At 39.4% G+C, this 24,864-nt stretch overlaps 1 protein-coding gene across 7 annotated transcripts in view; it reads left to right on the plus strand.

Annotated features, from left to right (window-relative positions):
* FCHSD2 (FCH and double SH3 domains 2) overlaps positions 1-24,864 on the plus strand; it is a 222,723-nt gene that overhangs the window by 148,213 nt on the left and 49,646 nt on the right. For all 7 annotated transcript variants that reach the window (XM_074955029.1, XM_074955058.1, XM_074955048.1 and 4 more), the window contains one exon: positions 18,436-18,558. In XM_074955029.1, coding sequence (XP_074811130.1) covers positions 18,436-18,558 — 123 coding nt within the window. The remainder of the gene's footprint in view (positions 1-18,435; positions 18,559-24,864) is intronic.

Here is a 24,864-nt window from a genome sequence, read left to right on the forward strand (position 1 = left end):
ACACCTGTTCTCACTTTCAGGTGACACTGTAAATAAGAAGGGGGCAGCATTATCTCCTGTAAATTGTAACCAAATCTGGTTGTCTGAGCGATTGGCTGAAGTAGGAGTGAGTGGACTTCTAGGTTCTAAAGTTTTACATAGTTTTATTTTTCAATGCAGTTATTTTTTATATATAATTCTACATTTGTAAGTTCAACTTTCGTGATGGAGATTGCACTACAGTACTTGTATGAGGTAAATTAAAAAATACTATTTCTTTTGCTTTTTTACAATGCAAATATTTGTAATCAAAATAAACATAAAGTGAGCTGTCTTGTAATTGAAATCAATGTATTTGAAAATGTAAAAAACACCCAAAAATATTTAAATAAATAGTATTCCATTATTGTTTAACAACACAATTAATCGCACGATTAATTGAGATTAATTTTTTTAATCACTTGACAGCCCTATTATTTATTTGTATTATGATAGCACCCACAAGCTTAGCCACTGTCCAGATAGATAGTGAGGCACCGTACCTGTCTCAAGTTGCTCACAATCTAACAAGACTAATGAGAAATAAAAGAAGGAAGAGAGGTGAAATAACATGCAGTCCATTTCTAGTTTAAATATCCACCATCCCAAACTTGGCCATTACTTAAGCCATTGTAAGTTGACAGTTTTTTGTGGGTATCACGGTAGATTTGGGTCTTTAAAGAGAGGGTAGTGCTCATGTAGACTAATTCATAGCATCATCCTGTATTCTGAAGAAATTTAATGACTGTTAGTCATTCTTATTTCATTTCATGTAAGCCATGTCCTATGGTTCTCTGTGAAAGCACCTACAGGAAAATTAAATGGTATTTTTGTAGTTTTTTGGAGAGAGCTGCAGTCCCACAGTGCATATTACTTATATATTTCAAAATTTGCTAGTTTGTTCCATTAACAGCCTGGGTGTGCAAGTGGAGGGAAGTTACTTCACAAACAGCTTTTTGCAGCTGCTTTCAAAACTTAACATTTTATATTCATTTTGATATTTTAATAGTTGTTCTTTCTAGTAATTTAGCCTCTAGAATGCCTCTTGTGCTGTTAATGAATGTGTGATCTAAACTTAGATAATATAGAAGACTTTTGTTAGTGTTACTTAAATAATGTGCCAGTCACTATGATCACTAGGTGAGTTAATGACATGAGACACTGTATGACTGAGTCTGTTGAAACTGCTCTGTTTTGGACTGGGGCTGAGTGGGTGATTACATTGTCCTTTCACCTCTGACTTTTAACCAAAGCCACAGTGCAGACATGTAAAAGCTTAGTCTCATCTTAGTGCCTAGTAGATATTTGTGTACATTACAAAATGCAGCCATGCACTCTGCACTTCTATTCATTAGCTGGAATAACAGGACTGCAACGAATAAGCAGAGCTATGCATGGAAGTTTACACAGCACCTTGTCTGCATGGCTACCAAGTTCTCAATTTTCATAATTCAAGCAAATGCACAAGAGTGACGTGGGGGCGGGGGGAGGCAAAGGTGAATAAGTAGAATAGACTAAAGTTAAGCAGGGCATGAATCTTGAACTTGATGCAATAAAGGATGGGAAACTATTGGGGAAGTGATGTGGTCAAAATGACTGACTAGGAGGATGTTCCTCACTGTAGTAGCTTATATGGAGAAAGCAATGCAAGAATTGAGGAAGTCAGGGAGGAGGTGGTTACAATAATCAAGACAGGAGACTGAATGAAAATTTTAGCTTTCGGGATTGGAAAGGACAGATCTTAAAAAAAAATTTGGAGGAAGAGGAGGCAGAATTTGAAATGTGTGTCTGTGAAACATGTTGAAAGAGCCCATTCTGAGTTGAAAATAGGAATTTACCAGCTTGTTTAAAATCACACTGAAATGCGTTAAGAGCAGTTACCAAAGTGCTTTGCTCTGCCCACAGTTAGCCTGTGCTTCTTGGAGTGGAGCTGTAGCTAATACAAAGAAATATCCAACTGCAGGAAACACCTGGGTGTGCTCCACTTGGGAGGCAGGTGGGGCTGAATCTGAAAGTTTTAACTGGAAACATTCAACATTCCTGGATTAGAAGTCATGGAAACAGACATCCAGAAAAGATTACTCAGCTTTTCATTTTGCAACTCTCATTTTTTTTGTTGAATTTTAAATCCATTGCTGAAAACAAGTGACAGAAAAAAGAAACTATATTGAAATATCCTTATTGTTTCCTTGGCATCTTGGCTTTGGATGTTATTTTGATATCTTTGATTTAACTGTTAATGGCTGACCAGCAATTAGAACTTGCGGCTATTCATTCATCATGAAATTTTCCCCTGTGCAGAGAGCCTGTACAAAGTCTATGCACCACTACTTCAATGTTACTTAAGTGGTACTGGTGGATTTCACTCTAAAGGAATAATCAGAAATTATTGCCTTGTCCTTTTAAAATTTATTGTTGAAATTCTAGTAATTTATACATTTTAATGGTAGTTAGTAGAATTTCTTTGTATGAGAACTGGGATGAAATTTGCTCATTCAGTGGTTGCTTAGCACACAAGCCATAGTGGGATTGATACCTATAATCTTCATATAGTTGTTTGGCTGACTCAGGGTGAAGGAGTGTAGACCAAATGTTCCACAAGCAGCAGGAGAATGTTTGGTATATAACAGGAATGAAATCTCAAGGTACTATAGTGGCTGACTAGTATTTATGACTGCAGGAGAAAACATTGTCCACATTGGTATGAATGGCACAGCAATCAACTTACTAGAATTTATATGGTTTCAGAGTAGCAGCCGTGTTAGTCTGTATTCGCAAAAAGAAAAGGAGTTCTTGTGGCACCTTAGAGACTAACAAATATATTTGAGCATAAGCTTTTGTGAGCTACAGCTGTTTGTTTATTTATTGTTTATTTATGCTCAAATAAATTTGTTAGTCTCTAAGGTGCCGCAAGTACTCCTTTTAGAATGCATATGACTCCAGAGACCTTGGTAGAGAATTTGAATAGGATTGTAGAATAATCTTTCTAGAGTTTCTGCCATTTCCAAGGACCAAGGAAATAAACTAGTAGCTGAGGAGGTGGACAAAGATTGGGTTTCATGAATCATTTGTCTGAAGAAAGGGGACTGTAAGGATTAATTGTGACTTCCATTTGGACAGCAGGGGAAAACATTTCCTAGGGGCTTGAAACTAGGAAGAAAGCTGGAGAGGCACAATAGGCGGGAGATAAGATCCAGAAAGGCAAATGGGCAATATTACAGTATGGACAAAGTAATAGTAAGAATACACTATGTAGAGCATCACACTGGATATAAACCATGGTTATAACTTAAGAAGTGCTAAAGTAAAAATGGCTTGTAGTGTACTGTTTTTTTCTTAATGGCTCGACATTTACACAATTTTAGTGAGACCAGAGTGAGAAGGATTAGAAATCTTATAAAAGCTCATGAAATTTCTAGCCCAGTTTTAAAGACTCAAGAAAGATTTTGGGGGAAAGCTGAAGAGCGGTATCCCAAACCGCTGTGAGACAAGAAGCTTCAGAGGGGTCCCTGGATTCTTACTCTATTTTGTACTTTCCCTTCATCAAAGTTATTGACTTCCTATTTGAGATTGGCTTGGCAGGTTCCCATCAGAGGTGGTCTAGTGTTTATTCCCCTGGTTGGGGTGGATGAATTTGTTAGGGTGTAGTCATTTGCTTTGCCACCCTGTCATTTGGGATTCTGCTATTCAAATCCCATTTAATCTGTACTGATGGAAATTGGTCCTTAAAAAGCAGAATTTCTTACCTTGTATTAATTTCCATAAGATCCGCTAACGTAGATGCCTACCAGTCAGCCTTTGTTGCTCAAATGGCTGGCTGTTCAAATTTGAGAGTTAACGCATGACATAAGGTATAGCTTCCTCTTTGGAAGTCACTGAGCAGTTCAAGATCTGTGGGGAAAGAAGACTGTAGAGTCCAGAGTCTGAAGGAAGACGTGTGAAAAAGGGAAGGAGGAGGATCCGGGGAACTACAGGCCAGTCATCCTCACCTCAGTCCCTTGAAAAATCATGGAGCATGTCCTCAAGGAATTAATTCTGAAGCACGTCTAGGAGAGGAAAGTGATCAGGAACAGTCAGCATGGAGTCACCAAGGGCAAGTCATGCTTGACTAATCTAATTGCCTTCTATGATGAGATAACTGGCTCTGTGGATGAGAGGAAAGCAGTGGACGTGTTGTTCCTTGACTTTAGCAAAGCTTTTGACATGGTGTCCCACAGTATTCTTGCCAGCAAGTTAAAGAAGTATGGGCTGGATGAATGGACTATAAGGTGGATAGAAAGCTGGCTAGATCATCAGGCTCAATGGGTAGTGATCAATGGCTCCATGTCTAGTTGACAGCTGGTAGCAAGCGGAGTGCCCCAAGGGTCAGTCCTGGGGTTGGTTTTGTTCAATATCTTCATTAATGATATGGAGGATGGTGTGGATTGCACCCTCAGCAAGTTTGCAGTTGACACTAAACTGGGAGGAGTGGTAGATACACTCGAAGGTAGGGATAGGATACAGAGGGCCGTAGACAAATTAGAGGATTGAGCCAAAAGAAATCTGATGAGGTTCAACAAGGACAAGTGTAGAATCCTGCACTTAGGACAGAAGAATCCCATGCACCGCTACAGACTAGGGACCGAGCGGCTAGGCAGCAGTTCTGCAGAAAAGGACTTAGGGGTTACAGTGGATGAGAAGCTGGATATGAGTCAACAGTGTGCCCTTGTTGCCAAGAAGGCTAACGGCATTTTGGGTTGTATAAGTAGGAGCATTGCCAGCAGATCAAGGGATGTGATCATTTCCCTCTATTCGACATTGGTGAGGCCTCATCTGGAGTACTGTGTCCAGTTTTGGGCCCCACGCTACAAGAAGGATATGGAAAAACTGGAAAGAGCCCAGCGAAGGGCAACAAAAAGGATTAGGGGTCTGGAGCACGTGATTTATGAGGAGAGGCTGAGGGAACTGGGATTGTTTAGGCTGTGGAAGAGAAGAATGAGGGGGGATTTGATAGCTGCTTTCAGCTACCTGAAAGGTGGTTCCAAAGAGGATGGATGTAGACTGTTCTCAGTGGTAGCAGATGACAGAACGAGAAGTAATGGTCTCAAGTTGCAGTGGGGGAGGTTTAGGTTGGATATTAGGAAAAACTTTTTCACTAGAGGGTGGTGAAACACTGGAATGCGTTACCTAGGGAGGTGGTGGAATCTCCTTCCCTTGAAGTTTTTAAGGTCAGGCTTGACAAAGCCCTGGCTGGGATGATTTAGTTGGGGATTGGTCCTGCTTTATGCAGGGGGTTGGACTAGATGGCCTCCTGAGATCCCTTCCAACCCTGATACTCTATGATTGTTATTGTGGTCTCTTATGAGGGGAGCTGAATGCAACTGGTTTCCACCAGTGGAACTGATTCACAGAAAGGGAATCATCAGCTTTTAGTATTTACAAATTTCTGAGATAATTGTTTGGAAAGCTGGCTGAAAAGAGCCTTCTGGCAGGAAAATATTCTGCGGTATGATTTGTCCACTTGCCTACCAGTCTTCATACAGAAGAAATGCACATCTGTTCAAATTGTCATCGCTGCTAGACAAATTTTATGGGTAGGGGGAATCCCATTTTCAGGAAGGAAAACAAGTATTCCGTCTCAGATTCTGTAGATGTAGAACGTCCAATTACTACACCTCACTGGAACAGAATGTAGTCAGATTGACTGAGAATATTGCACAGTGTTTTACATAATTATTTAAACTCAGAATTAATTGCTAAACTGTCCATAAAGTAGTGTCGGTTTCCAAACTGAAATTAATACATTTTAAAATTCTGAACAAATTTTACTTAAAATCGTGGAGCTAAGAGTCTGCAGCTTACGGATTCTAATCTAGCTGTGCTCAAATGGTACAGGAACACACCTGCCCAGGTTCTGGTAAATTCCACAGCTAAAAAAAATTGGGAGAAAATACTGTTGCAGTTAAATGTGTTTAAAAGATACAATCATGAGGTGAGGATACTAGTCTGAATGCTGGGATCCATGGACATTCAGATTTATTCTTGAGAAAATTATCTTCAGAGTATATGGGGAATCACTTTTAAATGAGATTTAGAGCTGGTCAGAAAACAATATGAGATTTTCGAAAAGTCTTTTTAATCTAAATTCAAAATGTTGATGAAAAGTTTTGTCAGTATTTGAATTTCTCTACTAATAACATTTGACTTAGTGTGCAGACATCCCACTCCTCACCCAGCTCATTTCTACTTCTGATTTCCCTATCCACCTGACTTTTCCCTTTACTTTCTCTCATGTCCTCCATTAAGAGAGGGATTGTAGTTATGTCAAACCTATATCTTTAGGATTAAGCATAATGTGTAACAAATTGATCAGTATGTGCTTTTGGAATAACTAAATTTTGAATGTTAATCAGGTTATGATTTTAGAAAAAATATCAGTGGAACCTCATCCCTTATACTCCTTCCTAAAACAGTGGAGCTGGATATTCAATAGATAACAAGATGACGACCCTGGTGCACCTTTTGTGTATGTTTGTGTGGGTGTCCATGTGTATTTAAAATTTTGTGGTCTTTGAAATGAGTATTCCATGTACCAGGTTCTTTACTCTCTGGACAGGTAGAGCAATCGTGTTTAGCAATCTAAAAAAAAATAGGCCTGAGAAATAAAAGTTAATACAGTGAATGTGGGTATGTGTTTGTTAGCAAAGAGGTACTGCTACAGGCACCCAAAAAGTTGTAACAGATTCCCAATGGATAAGACATTACAGCAGGAGTCAGGATACCTGGGTTCTAATCCCAGCTCTCTCTCACTGACTGACCACCTCTGTGGCCTTTGAAAAGTCACATCACTTCTCTGTGCATCTGTTTCTCTTCCCATGATTTCTGTCTTGTGCGTGTAGATTGTAAACATTTTGGGGCAGGGACTGTCACATGCTGCATGTTTATATGTTTCCTAGCACAATGGTGCCCCAGTCTCTTTCGAGGCCTCCAGGCACTACTGTAATACAAATAATTTCTATGCTGTCCAGTATTTAAACATTGTTCCCTCATAACCAGTATAGCACCAGTTTGATTAAGTTGATCCAGCCTTATCAGATAGGCATGTGGATAACATCCTCTCCTTTTCTCCAGTCAAATTGGCTAACTCAAGATATAAATAACAGTGAGCTCATTTGGATGTAGTTTAACTCATGAAATGTGGTCATCAGAGCAAAATATATTTAGAAGTTTCTAACCATAAGTATTTTTTTTTATTCTTGCTAAACATTAATTTGTTCACATCAACTAAGAATTCTATTAAATTAACTGGTTGATCCACCCATCTACCCACCGCTCCTATTTTTCCCTGCCCCACAGTTATCAATGAAAACATGCTGAAGTGTGTTTGCTATATATCAAGAAACTCGTACTGCCACACATCACCACAGTATCTTAAGTTCACAGATGGTAAGAGCATGACAAAAGGCAAAAAGTCGTGGGAGGGGGCAAATTTTACTAATCAAGTTTATGGAAACTTGATAAGGCAAACCCATTTTGAGTGACCTCATGAAGGCAAACTGCTTTCATGAAGGTTCCTTTATAGCAATCTCTGAACTCCATTGGTAGGATAAAATGGATATATCTAAAAGGGGACAAACCTTTCCCAATTTTTTTGACCACAAAGACCGAGTGGTACATTGTAAAATGTCTTTCTGTCCACTCTCCCAATGGTGCTCGGAGGGATTGCATATGTACCTCATTAGCATTACTCCCCCATTAATAAAAAAAGAATAAGTTATCATTGACATGCTGAAGTCTCAAGTGATATTTGGGAAATAGAGTTTAATCTTTAATGCTGCAGTGCAGCTGCTATACCTTGGCATGCAGCTATATTGTTTTTTCCTCATTATTCAGCTACTACAGTGATTGCAGTACCATGGGGCTCAAACGATTTTCCTTTAACGGGCGTATTGATCATTTGTGTGAACTGCAGAAGTAGCTAAAAATAGTATTAAATTGATTTTTTTCCCCCATAGTACTCCTCAATTTTAGTAAAACTAGCATAGTTTTATAACAGATTTTTTTAAAAAGCTGAGTTGTGCACATTAACTATACCCACTTAATTCTGTTAACTATCTGTTATTTAGCATGAATTTATTATTTTGAAAAGGCCCTGTGCGATTTGAATCAGATTGGTAACTGTCAAATCTGTGGGACACTTTGAAACATCGTTATATATGGTTAGTATGTTTATATATTGTTAGTATGCTTAAATCTTAAAAAGATACTATGTACAATTTAGAAGAAACCCCACTGACGGGAATTTAAATAATTTGTATTTTTTTAAAAAAATATTGCAACTTAAATCCTTTATACCCAAACTAGACAGATTGAGGGAGCATGTTTACAAATCCTCTAAGAGTAAATAAAATAGATTGTAAACCGACAGTGACCAGTATTTGGGTTCCTTCTGTTAACAAATGAAATATGTATAGGGGTAAAGAAAAGAAAACAGGGAAATAAAAAAACATATAATTGGTAAGTATGACGTATCGTGAGTGGGGGCGGGGGTGGTTCATAAACTATTGAGTGAAATTCAAGGTTTTGGTCCTTATCTTCAAGGCACCAATGTCTTGGGCCCAGGATATCTAAAAGACCACCTGAAGCTCCTGAATGAAAATTATAGTTGACAGCTCCACTCTTCTAACATAATGGTCCTCTACAATAAAGGAGAAAGTTCATCTATGTGGGAAATGGCTTTCTTGGGGCTGGTGTGAGACTGTAGAATGAGCTCTCATAGGAACTGCGGACTTATCAGTCGTGGGGGAGAGAAGATGGGGAGGGACAGTTTTGTCTCAGGCCCCCTGTTTGAGAGGGCTCCCAAACCTAGTGGCAGTGTGACCCTGGTGGACGGGTCACAGTGCCATTTGGGTTTTGCCCAGCTATCGTTTGTCACGATGAGGAATGGCCAGGCCAGGCCAAATTTGAGTGAGGGTGTGCCAGATCGCAATACTCAGGTGAGGAGTTGGAGCCAGCCCCGCGGCACAGGAGCCATCACTGTGGGATGAGTGCAGGGTGCGCTCACTCTCCAAATCCCCCACCATTCCCCTGTGGCCTCCCTTCTGTTATTGCACCTGTTTTTTGGTGTGGGTTGGGGTTTTTTTGATGGGCTGGGGGGCCTCCATTTCAGATTTTTTCCCAGGCCCCACAAAATCTTTGTGGCTCTGATTATCATGGACATAACCACCTTCCACTCTCAGTGCAAGACGCACTTCTTTAACCTGCCTTCTCTAGTATATACATATGGCAGCATGTACATAAAAAAATCCAAAAACAAAAAACTTACCAAAACAGAGCACTCACTGCATGCACAATTTGCATTCAGCAGAGAGAATGAGAGAACAAACTACAAATGACAAATGTTAGCCACATCACTTAATGCACTACCAGAAGGCAGCTCAGATACTATAGTGATGGGCATGGTATAAGAATCAGTTAAGTGCTGTTCGAAAGAGGACAGTGATCAATTGTTCTTCATGTCCACTGAAGCTAGGACAAGAAGTAGTCGGCTTAGTGTGAAGCAGGGGAGATTTATTAGGAAAAAACTTTCTAACTATAAGGATAGTTAAGCACTGGAATAGGCTTCATGGGAAGTTGTGGAATCCATGTTCTTGAAGCTTTTTAAGAGAAGGTTAGACAAACACCTATCAAGGTGATCTAGATATACTTAATCCTCCCTCAGCACGCGAGGATGGACTAGATGACCTTTTGGTGTTCCTTCTAGCCCTACACTTCTGTGATTTGTATACCAGAATAATTTATTTTTTAAAAGTCTGAAAACTGACAAAAGTCCTGGTCCATCAGGTTTATTCCATAATTATGAAGGAAGTGGTAAAATAGACCCAAGAACTGCCAGTACACAATGTCCTCTTCGGAAACAGCAGGTGTACTGATGTACTCTAAAGAAGCTAAGATGACCCATATATTCAAGAGAGGCTCTTAAGAAACTGAACCTAGAAGGCCTGAGTCTCCACTCTTATACCAGTGTAACTCCATTAACTTTAATTGAATTATTCCTTATTTATACCTAAGTTAATATTTTATATAAGGATAGTCATAAATAGAAATTTATGACTACTCTGAGGCTCTGAAAAAGTTCAGATAAGACAAATAATGTTCATTTGACTTTAGGAAAACCTTAAATACCGTAGTACACTGAAGCCATCGGGAAGTTACCTTTAGAGTGGATAAATGTTGGTTTTGTTATTGAGGGAGAAGAGAGCTGTTGTGAGGGAAAGTGGTTTAGGATGGAGGAAAATGAATGGATTGCAATGAGAATCAAAGAATAATTGTGTTAACTTTATTGCCATACTTCCAGTTTTTGCAGAGCCAAATTCTATTGTTACATGCCTTCCTTTGTATAAAAAAATGAAGAATTACTTGTACAGACTAGAAGTTCATGGTAGTGAGTGGATTCTACAGTTCAGTTTACAGAAATGCACAATTATAAGACTAGAAAACATACATTAAAATGGAATAAGTCCAATGAACAGCATAAACATTAAAAGGTAAAGGAGTATCAGGGAAAGGAGGATAAAACACATGACTTTCTGCATTATTATATATAAAGCTGAACACTCGGAATACTGCATTACTGGTCATGTTATGAGAAGAAATGGCTTTGTCTATATAAAGAAAAGTTAGTCCATGGAATAAACAACTAAAGCAGTTTTTGAAAGAGTTGGGCCAATATTTGGAGAAAAAAAAATTGTGGAATGCAACTGTTAACTAAAAAGGATGGGTTTTCCTGACCTTCCTTCCTTTCTTTCTTGTTGTCTTTGGCTAACATTCTCATGTAGTGCTAATCAGAATACTGCTAATGTCAGCCAACCCCGTTGAGTTGTGTTGAATTCATTACTGGTGAGTGAGTTAGGGGATTTTTTTAATGACGACTTGATCATCCTTATTTTTCTTAATCGTTAGGTGATAAAATTTTGAGAAATTCTCAATATCAGATACAGTACAAACTAGCCACTAGCACCAAGAACCGTTAACAAACTGTGACCCATTAGCATTCCTGGGATAAATATAAAAAATACAAAACAGGATTTGCCTTTTTTATATTAGACTTCTCACAAAAGGAGCTGAAGTGTGGTGCTAAAATTAACTGGTGCCTTAATCAATGTGCATATTGCTCTGAGCAGTTCTAGCTCTTACTATATGTATAATGAATTCTCATCATCTTACGTTTTGCTGATCACAAACTTCTACGCTTCTTGCAATACAGTTTAACCTTGCAAAAAGAAAAGGAGTACTTGTGGCACCTTAGAGACTAACCAATTTATTTGAGCATAAGCTTTCGTGAGTTACAGCTCACTTCATCAGATGCATAAAGTGGAAAATACAGTGAGGAGATTTATATACACACAGACTATGCAAAAATGGATGTTTACCATACGCATTGTAAGGAGAGTGATCACTTAAGATGAGCTATTACCAGCAGGAGAGTGGGGTGGGGGGAGAGAAAACCTTTTGAAGTGATAATCAAGGTGGGCCATTTCCAGCACATTTCCAGGAGTTAACAAGAACATCTGAGGAACAGTGCAGGGGGCAGAGGAATAAACAAGGGGAAATAGTTTTACTTTGTATAATGACGCAACCACTCCCAGTTTCTAATCAAGCCTAAGTTAATTGTATCAAATTTGCAAATTAATTCCAATTCAGCAGTCTCTCATTGGAGTCTGTTTTCGAAGTTTTTTTGTTGAAGGATAGTCACTTTTAGATCAGAAATGGAGTGATCAGAGAGATTGAAGTGTTCTCCCACTAGTTTATGAATGTTATAACCCTTGACATCTGATGTGTGTCCATTTATTCTTTTCCATAGAGACTGTCCAGTTTGACCAATGTACATGGCAGAGTCATTATACAAAGTAAAACTATTTCCCCTTGTTTATTCCTCCCCTCCTCCTCTCCCCTCCCCCCCACTGTTCCTCAGATGTTCTTGTTAACTCCTGGAAATGTGCTGGAAATGGCCCACCTTGATTATCACTTCAAAAGGTTTTCTCTCCCCCCACCCCACTCTCCTGCTGGCAATAGCTCATCTTAAGTGATCACTCTCCTTACAATGTGTATTTTTTCATGGTCTGTGTGTATATAAATCTCCTCACTGTATTTTCCACTTTATGCATCCGATGAAGTGAACTGTAGCTCACGAAAGCTTATGCTCAAATAAATTGGTTAGTCTCTAAGGTGCCACAAGTACTCCTTTTCTTTTTGCGAATACAGACTAACACGGCTGCTACTCTGAAACCAGTTTACCCTTGGTTATCTGAAACTCCCAGATATCTAAAACTGGGTCACAACTCCCAAAGACATTATGTTGAAAATTCCTTTGATTATTGAAAACTACAACATCTGCCAGAATATTTGCATGATCAAAATTATGTCATATATTTAATAGGGTAAAGGTATATTTTGTTTTGAGCCAAACACTGAGAAACTTTTGTCCCGCTTGTGCACTGTGCAGTTTAAAGGGGCTTGACCGTTTTAAAACTGTTAAGAAAGTAAAGGTTTAGGATAGTTTTAACTTGAGAAATTTAGACGGAAAATGATGAAAATAATATTTGTAAGTTTGTGGCACAACATAGGAGGTGAGTTGTTATTTATCAAGTGCCGACAGTGTGCTTGTACTCAAAGAAACATAAAGAAAAACAGCACGGCCCAGTGAATAGTGCATGCGACTGAGTCAAGAAACCTGGGTTCTGTTCTTGTCGTTTTCATTAACCTGCTGTGTGACATTTAGCAAGCCACTTCTCCCTCTGTGCCTGTTTCTCCTTCCACTTTTTTCTTGTTTTATCTGTTTTTCCTGTAAACTTGTCGGGGCAGGACTTTCTCCAACTAAGTCTTTGTACAGTGCGTAGCAATGTAGGGCCCAATCTCATATGGGGTATTTAGGTGCTACACTAATAAAAATAATTAATAAAAAAAGGCACAGTCCCTGTATTCCGATGAATTACAATTTAGTTTGGATACAAACAGCGGATCATACACATATACATATGGTGTGCTGATCTGAGCGGGAGGGTGGTGTAAGAACCTAGCTTTGGTAATTTTTGATACACTGTACCTAAAGAAGAAAGACTTGGGCATCTGTTATATGAAAGTACCTTTATAGTTTCTTTATTATTAAACAGGAAAACCTGTTATACCAGCATAGTGTAATACCACTGAGGTAATAGATAATGTACAAACACAATTCATTTTGTTTAGTTCATTTAAAACTTTTCCTTAAACTGCATTCCAAAAATGAATGGATAAGGCAGGTCAAGGTCAGGTCTAATTTTGTTACATTACCTCCACCCATGTAAGGAAATTCTAGCCACCAACATCAGCTATATTGTTTCCTGAACTTTGTAACAGGAAAAAAAAAAAAGCACAAATAAGTTGCTGAGTAGTATTGCATATGTGACACCAACAGCCAAAAATAAGCAATTATAAATTTAAACTAGCATTCCATCCATGAATCATACCATTAATCCCGACAATAGGTATTGTCATATAGTTACCCTGTATTAAAAGAAAAAAATAAAGATTTTTCTTTTAAAAAAGAAAAGCTATATTCTGTGTTCATTAAAGGACTCAACACTGTAAACCAGTCTAGTGTCAATGGGCACTATGCAAGCTTGCAGGCATGTGTTGCAAATGTTATTTACTTGGTGGGGAAGCTAATATGGTCCATTAGGTTAATACACTAAATTTTCATCAGCGGAAGCTTGTTCATATTACAAAAACACACACATTTTCAGCAATCTCTGCTCAAGATAAAATCATAATTAGAATAGCAGGAATGTTTCAAGAAAGGATTGAAATGGACTGGCAGAACTGTCTGGGAAGCCAAGTATTGCACCTGTTCACACTATGCCTGGCTCAAACACTTTCTTTTTGTCCCTTGGAATTTTAGGGGGAAAGAGAGTAAAAAATCAGGATACACTTTTCTGAGCTTTCTAGGAATGCTAATACTCTTAAAATGTTTCTGGTTCGTGATTTAATACTTAAATACTAGTTTTCATATCTAATATAATTGAGGCCTATGACTACTACAGTAAAAGAGACCACTAAATAAATAATTACTTAAATGAGCATGAGAGATATTCAGCGCATGATATGTCATTTCTCCTGTTACATTTTTGAATGGCTACAGCAGGTAAACATCCAAATATACTTAAAATATCTGAAGTTCAGTTCCACTTAAATCTTTGGCTTTTGGGAAATGTATAACGTAATATAAAATTATTCAAACCACTACAACTTCTAACTAGAGAGAGAGAAGAATTAAAAGGAAGCTATGATATTGACAAAGTCATGAAGTAAATTAGAACTAAGAAAATTCATATCCTCTTTATTAGGAAGCCATTTAGAATCAAATATTCTAAAGTCTATTCAAAAACAGAATATTCAAAACATTCTATATTTCAAACCTGTTTAAACATCTGTTAAATTAAAAAATATATAGAATTTAGTTAAGCAGTTTTTAAATTGTCTGATTCAGTGATATTTAATAGGGTTTACATTTTCTCATCTTTAAGATGACAGTTCATCTTAATGGAACAGATTTTATATTAAACATTGCTTGCATTCTTGGAAAATTTAATTCTGCATTCTATAACTTGGTATTGTCTTGAGCCCTGATGATGTCAAAGATTAAGTGAGAAGAATCACCTGATGTCTTTTTACATGGATATCCTCATTTTGTACACAATATATAATGTGGTTTTAATATGATAATAGCCTGTTGAGATACAGAAAGGGGGACGAACACTGTGATTATGCAATTACTGCCTTGTTGGTTTTTCATCTTCCTCCTGAAGCTGTAAAGTAGACATTTTTATAAATATCTAGCCAGATTTGAATTGCAGTATTCAAGCATAACAGTCCCTGCTGTTTTAAAATAAATATATAGGAATCCTTATATATAGGTATTAAAATATCAATATATTTTTGAAAAGGAAATCTCATTCAATAGTTTGATCATGAGACTGGATATCTGGAATTTGACATGGACTTCCTCTGCCTTGGGCAAATCATTATACTAAAATCTTAGTAGATGTTACTAAGATTAGAAGTAAGTTTTCCAGACACTACTGTAACTTTATTTTTATTGTTTTCTCCAAACTAGTCTTCATTGAGGGTAGGCTCCATGTCAAGTTTGTAGGTTCACCTATTTTTGCTGTATCTGTGTGGAAGTTTTTTAAGTGAGAATTTTTTTACAACAGGGAAAGCTTTTTTTTCTAGTTTTCCATAACTAACAAGTGACTGGAAGCATAGAAAATTCAGCCCAAATGGTGAACGGTTTAGAAAGTTTTGTGAAAAAAGGTTGTAATTATTGTGCGCATAGCCACTCTGCATAGCCGTACATTCCTGTTCCCCTTGTCCTCCCTTCATTAATTGTCTTAAATTAGATGGCGAGTTCTTTCAGGCAGGGACTGACTCTTAGTCCCAAGTTTGTCCACACACAAAGTTGCGCCAGTTTAACTATTGTCTGAAACTAATTGATTGGTTGATTTATTTATTTATTTAGTGTTTGCATATTCGCTGAGCCAAGCAATAGCATTCTTAGGGGCCAAGTGGACATCTTGGAGCTCACCGCTGAATTTGGTTATCGGGCACTCTCAAAACAGTGTGTGTCACTGTTTGATCTGCGCTGCAGCTTGTACTGTCTCAAAGACCCCAGTAGTACTGGTTGGTTGCACAGAGGCCTTGCCCAGTCCAGAATCAGTTAAGAAGGGCCTACTCATGACATGGCAGATCAAAGCCAGGAAGGGCAAGCAGTAGGGTCCGTGACAAGGAGCTGATTGATGGTTGATGTTGAACACCAGTCTTCCCACCACAGGGACCCCACTGTCACATCCTGGCGTGGCAGCCTTGATCACAGTGGGTGTTGTGAAGAAAAACATGTGGCTGGGGGGATAAAATGGTTGTTGAACAAGGGCAAGCTTGGGTTGGCCCATATCCTCTCAAGAAGCTTGCCAGCTGCAAGCTGCCTCCTGGTGTAAGAGAGAGCAAGGTGGCTCAGAAGTGGAAGCCATGGAACATGAGTCGGTCGGAGAGTTCCTGTGGTGATGCACATTGTTGAGTTAAGTTGCAGTCAACATGTTTGGCGTGTGCTGGCCAACTCCATAATGGTGCACAGTACTCTGCTATTGAATACAAGATGGCAAGAGCTGAAGTCCTTAGGGTTGGAGCATCCACTCCCCATGAAGAACTTGCCAGTTTGCTGAGAAGGTTGTTGCATGTCTTGACCTTTGCTGCTGTCTTGTTCAGGTGGCTTTTGTATGTCAGTGTTCAGTCGATGGTCACGCTTAAGTAAACTGGGTATGCTTCGTGCTTCAGCCTCTGGCCATTCATTATGATATTTAATTCCCTCTTAGCTTTGACATGGTGGTGGTGGAATGTGCTAAAGACTGTTCTGCTGGTACTAAGCTGAAGGCACCATGTCTTGCATTAGTCAGCCAGCTTTGCAGCGTCCTCACTCAGGGTGTTCTCCAGCTCAGAGAAAGTCAGAGCCTGTAGTGTGCAGCAGATGTCATCTGCATAGATGAACTTCCGTGACTAGGTTGGTGGCAGGTCATTGATGTAGAGATTGAACAAGACTGGGGCTAGAACAGACCCACTGGGGTAACCCGTTCATCTGTTTTTCCCACTTTTCCATCTTGTTTGTTGACCCGCATGCACCCTGAACCATCTGTCTTGGAGTAGCAGTTCAATGCATCAGTAATCCATGGTGGGAGGACTGTTAATATTTTAACAAGTGGACCCATGTGCCACACAATATCATATGCTGCAGTGAGGTCAAGCTGATCATCTGTGAGTGCTAACCAAGTAGACAGTCTCCTGCTTCGCATGGGAAAGACACCCCTTGAAAAAGAAGTGAAGAGTCAAGTCCAGATCGAGTAGAGGGTCTTCTGCAGGCAGCACAAATCCAGAGCTTGCCCAGAACATCAGGTCTGGCACCGCTGCTGGCTGTGACAACATTCTTCCAGAGTTCCTGAAACATCTTGGCCCACGCACCCATTCTTGGCTGGCTCAATTCTTCACAAGGGCCACCAATGAAAGAAGACTGCCAAAAATGTGGTTCATGTCGGAAGTCATCGGCCTCGCACAACCTGATAAAGACCCAAACCAGGCATCAAGCTACCTTCCAATATCACTGCTTTCTGTGTGTCTCAAGGTCCTAGAACACCTCATTTTACAGCAGATTACACCATAGGGAGGACATCTTGAATGTCAAGCAAGCAGGCTTTTGATGAGGTTGAAGCACATGCAACCAAATACTTGTGCTAACCACACTAATAGAAAACTGTTTTCAAAGAAATCTGAAAACAGGCACTATTTTTCTAGACTGATTTAGTTAAACCAGTTTTAGAGTAGCAGCCGTGTTAGTCTGTATTCGCAAAAGGAAAAGGAGTACTTGTGGCACCTTAGAGACTAACCAGTTTATCTGAGCATAAGCTTTCGTGAGCTACAGCTCACTTCATCGGATGCATGAAGTGAGCTGTAGCTCACGAAAGCTTATGCTCAAATAAATTGGTTATTCTCTAAGGTGCCACAAGTACTCCTTTTCTTTTTAGTTAAACCGATGCAACTTTGTGTGTGGGCATACACATTTATATCAGCTTAAAGAATATACACCAGTTTTAAGATGATATAAGAATGTGTGTACACACACAGTTGCAGTGGTTTAAATCAATTTGCCAATGTATGTTAAATTAAACTGGCACAACTTTGTGTGGATTAGGTTTTACAATGTAATTTTTACAGCAGTTAACACAGTATGGCCATTGAGGTGTGCTTTAATGTAATTAATAATAGTTTGCAACATGAATGATAGGCAGTGCTTTTGTGCAGCTGATATTTGTGTGCGTGGATAGGTTGTGTGTGTGTGTGTATATATATATATATATATATATATAAATAAATAATCGACACCTGGTAGTTCTTGCTGTAGTCAATATTATCTATATTTCAGATTAGGACTTTTTTATTTATTAATCGCTCCATGACAGCATTTAGAATGCTTCATAATAAAGTACATCTTCCGCAGTAGAAGCTACATATCCTTTTACTTGCAAGGTCACTTACTTCTCATTGAGAACATATCTCTAAGCAAAATCATTTATCCAAACCTGACCTCAGCATTCTGCTATGGATACATTACATAACTGGATGGAAAACATATTTATTGAAATACACTTGTTGTTATAGTGCTCTGTGGTGCCATCTAGTGGAATTAAGACAATGACTTTGCTACTATGGCTAGTGAAAGATGTTCACCCTTCCAGGCCATTCGGATTATTGTGTTTAAAGAATTTGGATTATAAATCTAAAAAATGAATATAAAGCAAATTATCCTACACACTTTTTAATTATTTTTATTTTATACTTCTTCCCCTCTTTATACAGGCTCTTGATGGGAATGTATATGATCACCTTAAGGATTATTTAATGGCATTCAGCAGGACAGAGCTAGAGACATGCCAAGCTGTACAGAATACATTCCAATTTTTATTGGAAACTTCCAGCAGGGTAAGCCTTTTAACTGAATTATCCTTTATAGCTGAATAGTTAAAACATAAAGTAAGTTATTGGTCTTATCTTTTGGGCACTAGAGATTCATTCCCAAAATATATTGACAAATATATGGAATTCTTAAGGTGTATTATATTTCTGTTCATCCCTGTATTGCATTCAATTTGACAAAACTTCATGGAAGATTTCTGAGAAATTTCCCTGTTGCTGCAAAAGTACTGCATTCTCTTGAGTGAATTTGCATTCTACAGATTCTTTAGGTTCTGCAGCAGCAATTGGGAAGTGTCCAATTATGTTCACTCTACACGCCTAGAAAGAGAAACTGCACTTCACTCTACATGAAGGTTTTGTAGCAGAATTAGTCATTTGTGAAACAATAGCAGTATGAAACTGCTTGGATCATTTTTTTAGTCACTGACTATCAATTTAAAAAACAAAACACCATAACATCTGATTCTTTTTTGGATTTGAAATTGGCCAATATAGAAAACAGATTAGAATCTTGTAATTCACATCTTTGTTTCTTTGCCCCAAGTAACCAAAATCAGAAATAGGGTTGGGTCATTTACAAATTCATTTTGTGGCATGTCAACTTGCATAACCTCCTCTCCTGCAAATCCTGAGTACTATTAAAGATGTCCAATAAAACGCAAGCCAACTAGACCTCAGGTATTATGGTATAATTGTAATATTCCTTGTATGAGCCATGATCACTCATACAGGAACAGAGCATATTATTTATGCACCTCTGAATGTTGACTCAGATAGAAATCAGACTACATATTTCTTTAAAATCATTCCCCATTCATTTTGTTATAGTCGTTTTGGAGCAGTGAACGCACTTTTTATTAGCTGTAGAGTATAATGGACAGATTAAAAATGTACTGCTATATTCTAGCCAGTTTTGAGTTTATTTGGCAATTTCAGGGTAGAAGATGAAAATACCATTTAGCCTTCTGCAGACAAAGGAGTTTACTTTAATCATTTGCTTTTGTATGTATCATAGTGTTGCTTAAAGACATTATAGTTGACCTGTTGTTGATGCTCTCCAAAATTAGTATAATAGTTTATAGTGGCCACGTGTTTATAGAGTTTGTGCATATTAATTCATTTTTACAGTATTTTAGTAAATGCTTCATAATCAGAATGCAGGGTGCAATGCTTTGCTTTTTTTCTCTGAATTGACTGTCTAAACTGTCATTTCTAAAGGTCGCTTGCATAGAAAATACCTTTGTTGTATTTTTTATGGAATTTAGCTAGAGAGAGAGCTTGTGCCAGCAAGCTTCTACTCAACCAGAAGTCTGTGGATACATTTTATTTTGTACAGTAACCATTTTCTGCATTGTATCTGGAATAAGTAGTTCTGTTTTCAGCCTCTCCAAGCTATCACAACACCTGGAGAAGCAACAAAAGAGTAACCACAGCAGTCATGTCTGAAAATAACTTCTACAGCTGCTATCTAGTACTTTATGTTGGGGTTAGCTCATTCTTTTCTCTCTTCCTTTTCTTTATGTTTAAACAGAAAGATTGTATTACATTACTGCTTTTTGTGTGTGTATGTGCTGGTGTGAAAATGTACAGCCATGTGATACGTTTGTTCTTTACATTTATACAAGAACCTATCCAATACTAAAGGCCTGTATCAGTTATTAAAATTCTGCTGATATAAAAACTCAGCAGGTCAGAATGACAGTTAAAAAAACCCTCCAAACTCACTGAAGTATATCTGCTCCCCATCCTCTCTTCTCTGCCCTTCAGTGTGTTTTACGGGGGTCCTGGCAGGACTCGAACAAACCGAAGATGTGAATTCCAGAGCTGAGGGCATTTAACCAAAAGCAATGGGATGTATTTTTAAAATATTTCAAGAGCACCTAGAGCAGTGATTCTTAAACTTTTTTTACTGGTGACCCCTTTCACATAGCAAGCCTCTCTGAGTGTGTCATAGAATCATAGAATCATAGAATATCAGGGTTGGAAGGGACCCCAGAAGGTCATCTAGTCCAACCCCCTGCTCGAAGCAGGACCAATTCCCAGTTAAATCATCCCAGCCAGGGCTTTGTCAAGCCTGACCTTAAAAACCTCTAAGGAAGGAGATTCTACCACCTCCCTAGGTAACGCATTCCAGTGTTTCACCACCCTCTTAGTGAAAAAGTTTTTCCTAATATCCAATCTAAACCTCCCCCATTGCAACTTGAGACCATTACTCCTCGTTCTGTCATCTGCTACCATTGAGAACAGTCTAGAGCCATCCTCTTTGGAACCCCCTTTCAGGTAGTTGAAAGCAGCTATCAAATCCCCCCTCATTCTTCTCTTCTGCAGACTAAACAATCCCAGCTCCCTCAGCCTCTCCTCATAAGTCATGTGCTCTAGACCCCTAATCATTTTTGTTGCCCTTCGCTGGACTCTCTCCAATTTATCCACATCCTTCTTGTAGTGTGGGGCCCAAAACTGGACACAGTACTCCAGATGAGGCCTCACCAGTGTCGAATAGAGGGGAACGATCACGTCCCTCGATCTGCTCGCTATGCCCCTACTTATACATCCCAAAATGCCATTGGCCTTCTTGGCAACAAGGGCACACTGCTGACTCATATCCAGCTTCTCGTCCACTGTCACCCCTAGGTCTTTTTCCGCAGAACTGCTGCCTAGCCATTCGGTCCCTAGTCTGTAGTGGTGCATTGGATTCTTCCATCCTAAGTGTAGGACCCTGCACTTATCCTTATTGAACCTCATCAGATTTCTTTTGGCCCAATCCTCCAATGTGTCTAGGTCCTTCTGTATCCTATCCCTCCCCTCCAGCGTATCTACCACTCCTCCCAGTTTAGTATCATCCGCAAATTTGCTGAGAGTGCAATCCACACCATCCTCCAGATCATTTATGAAGATATTGAACAAAACCGGCCCCAGGACCGACCCCTGGGGCACTCCACTTGACACCGGCTGCCAACTAGACATGGAGCCATTGATCACTACCCGTTGAGCCCGACAATCTAGCCAGCTTTCTACCCATCTTATAGTGCATTCATCCAGCCCATACTTCCTTATCTTGCTGACAAGAATACTGTGGGAGACTGTGTCAAAAGCTTTGCTAAAGTCAAGAAACAATACATCCACTGCTTTCCCTTCATCCACAGAACCAGTAATCTCATCATAAAAGGCGATTAGATTAGTCAGGCATGACCTTCCCTTGGTCCCCCCCCCCCCCCCCAATCAATTAAAATGCTTTTTTATATATTTAACGTGATTATAAATGCTGGAGGCAAAGCAGGGTTTGGGGTGGAGGCTGACAGCTCATGACCTCCCATGTAAGAACCTTGCAACCCCCAGTTTGAGAACCCCAGACCTAGAGCATATGAAAGTGCACCATTTTTAGCATTTCTATACATCAAAATAAATAAAAGTAGCCTGCCATCACCTCTTAAGTAGTCAAGACCGTAACCATTTATTGTGTACTTTGACTGCCTCACCTGCCCTTTGCCCACTAATCCATCTTTGCTGGAACTACTACTAACATTCTAGACCTTTGAGCAGCTTTAAACAGCTTCCATTTTTTAAAACAAAAAGCAAAATCTGCTTAAAAAAAGTTTAATTCCTCCTCCACCTAAAACTGCAATTCAATCCTGGAGCAGTGGAAACTTTAGGATTCCGTATCTTGTGACCATCAAGTCTAGATACGATGAAAAAGAAGAGATTCCTAGCCTTCCATCCTTCCTTCTTGGTAATTTTCTAAATACCAGACCTTAAACATACATATGGAAAAGATACCTTAAGTCATTTGTAGAGGTTTTCTAAAATTTATTAGTTACACCTTTCCGGCTAAATTGTTTTTCTATAGAATGGAGCTTATACATAGTTCATGGTGCTGTGATGTGTTTTGGTACAGAGGTTTTATCCATGCTAATTTGAAAAGACCTGCATAACCTATAATTCAGCTTGCTTTTTAAATGCCTGTTCTTACTCAAGAGTTTTACTTTTTGGACTTAAATTTTCCAAACTTCAACTCATTTTAAAGGTTAATTTTCTTTAGAACACTTTGGTAAAATCCTATTAGTTGTTTCTGAACTGCTGAATTTTTGAGATCTAGTTCTACTGAGAAGCTACACCAACCCAGATTGCAGTGTCAGTTTTATAATGTACACCAGTAACTGTGCATTATGTAATTGGTATTTCATACTGTCAGGTTAAGCTAACATATTCTAACCATTTGGCTTTTAGGAGGTGGACCAGAGAAAATAATATACTGAATTGTAATTTACTGCATCTGAAGGATTTGCATTAGTGAGGAATCCAGTTAATTTCTGAATTTAAAAATACAGGTTAATTTTGAAGTGTTGCTGCTGAATCCTGAAAATGTGCTGCTTAAGGCAGTCTCTTTATTTTCAGAAAAATTGCCAGATACACTGTACATAATGCCCCAGAAGTGTTTATTTGCTGGACATACAATCTACTGTAACAAGACAGTAATAGTAATATAGTTATGTAGTCGTCTTCTGTCATTCGTAACTTAAATAATCATCCTTTTGAGAGGAACTCTCTCCTGTATGGTCTTGTTGAGGTGAATTTTTTCTTTGGAAAAAGTGATCCACTTTTGAGTTATACACGTGTAGAGTACGAGTTGTTTTCTACATTGAATTAACTTGAAAAGCAGCTTTGTCGCAAAATTTCCAGTGTAGAATTTATGATGTCCTCAGTAAGGAATACTTTGCTAAAATCAAAAAATGTTGGTTTTAAATAGTTACGATGTTTGAAAATGGTATGCTCAGTATGTGTGGTATGGTCAGTCTCCAAGCCTCTATCAAGAATGGTATAAAGATGGACCAGTTGTCCTCACTTCCCCTTAATCCTTCATAGACACTGCCTTTTTTTTTTTTTTTTTGAATGTGCATTTACTAGATGATAAATTCAGAACAAGTGCATATGTAGAGTGCATTAAATCTGAATTAAGTGACTGGGAGACTTTCTGCCTGTCACGGAGTGCTCCACTCATCACAGAGATGGTGCCTCCTCCTGCTTGTTCTGCGGATTAGCTCTGCAAGGCTGACACCCGTTCCTGCGGTTGCACGCCATCTCCCTGTCAGCCTGCGGCCCCCTCTCACTCCAAGAACTGCAATGTCCTCTTCATCACTCGGCCCTCCAGCCAGGTCACTCGGCATTCCCTCCCCTCCCCCCCCCCCTTTCTGGGGTTTAGTCCTTCGAAGTGTCTGTCACTCCCACAGTTACTCAGGCAGTCTTCCAGTTCACTGTCCTGACAGTGCCCCTTCCAGTCAGTTCCGCTGTTCAGTCCCTGACCTTGCTGCTTCCTACCCTGCATTCCACAGGCTCTCTTCTCCACCATGATCTCTTCAGGGTATGCCACTATGCCCTCTTTCTGGGCCAGGCCTCCAGAGTCCTACTCTTCCCTGGATTTCCTCCTTCCCTCTCTATTAACAGAGGGTGACCACCAACTTCCTGCCAGCAGCCCTTGCTGCTGCCAGCATCCTGGGTTTATCCTACCCCAGCTCACTTCTGTCAGGTGAGCTTCCCTCTAATCCAGGCTCTTCACCCAGCCTATATCTCCCTCATTTGCTGCTTGATTGGTAATTGGCCCATCTGGCCTCCATTAACCCCTTTAGGATACCCCATCACATGCCGGACTTGGGTCTTTCTGATACCATCTGAAAGGTGAGAGTGAAAGGTTAGTACTCTGCCTCCCCATCCCTCACCACCTTAGGAATGTATGAGAAGGGGCCAGTGGGCCTTGGCAGCCTTTTGGCTGGATCTTCTGCCATCTTCTGGAAAGCCTGTGCTTTAAAGGATCCAATGCCTGTTGAATCTCTGAATTCAAGATACCCAGTACGTTATATTTAAATGTGCAAGCTAATGATAAATACCGTTAGTCTGACAGTCTGATTATGTGATCACAATATCACATGCCATGTAAATTACCTCACCCCAATGACGAATACTCAAACTCCCCCCACCCCAAACTGCAAATTATTCATTCTCCAGTTTCAAAACTACCAACACCTCTCAGCTATAGAAGCCCTAACTAAAACTCTCAGCTCCTTTCAGGACCGAGAAATCTAGAACATACATATATTTTAATGCAGGGGTGGCCAACCTGTGGCTCCGGAGCCACCTGCGGCTCTTCAGAAGTTAATATGTGGCTCTTTGTATAGGCATCGACTCCGGGGCTGGAGCTATAGGCGCCAACTTTCCAATGCACCGGCAGGTGCTCACTGCTCAACCCCTGGCTCTGCCACAGGCCCTGCCCTGACTCCACCCCTTCCCGCCCCCTCCCCTGAGCCTGCCATGCCCTCACTC

Source organism: Natator depressus, chromosome 1 (assembly GCF_965152275.1).
Source record: "Natator depressus isolate rNatDep1 chromosome 1, rNatDep2.hap1, whole genome shotgun sequence".
In the NCBI taxonomy this organism is placed as follows: Eukaryota; Metazoa; Chordata; order Testudines; family Cheloniidae; genus Natator; species Natator depressus.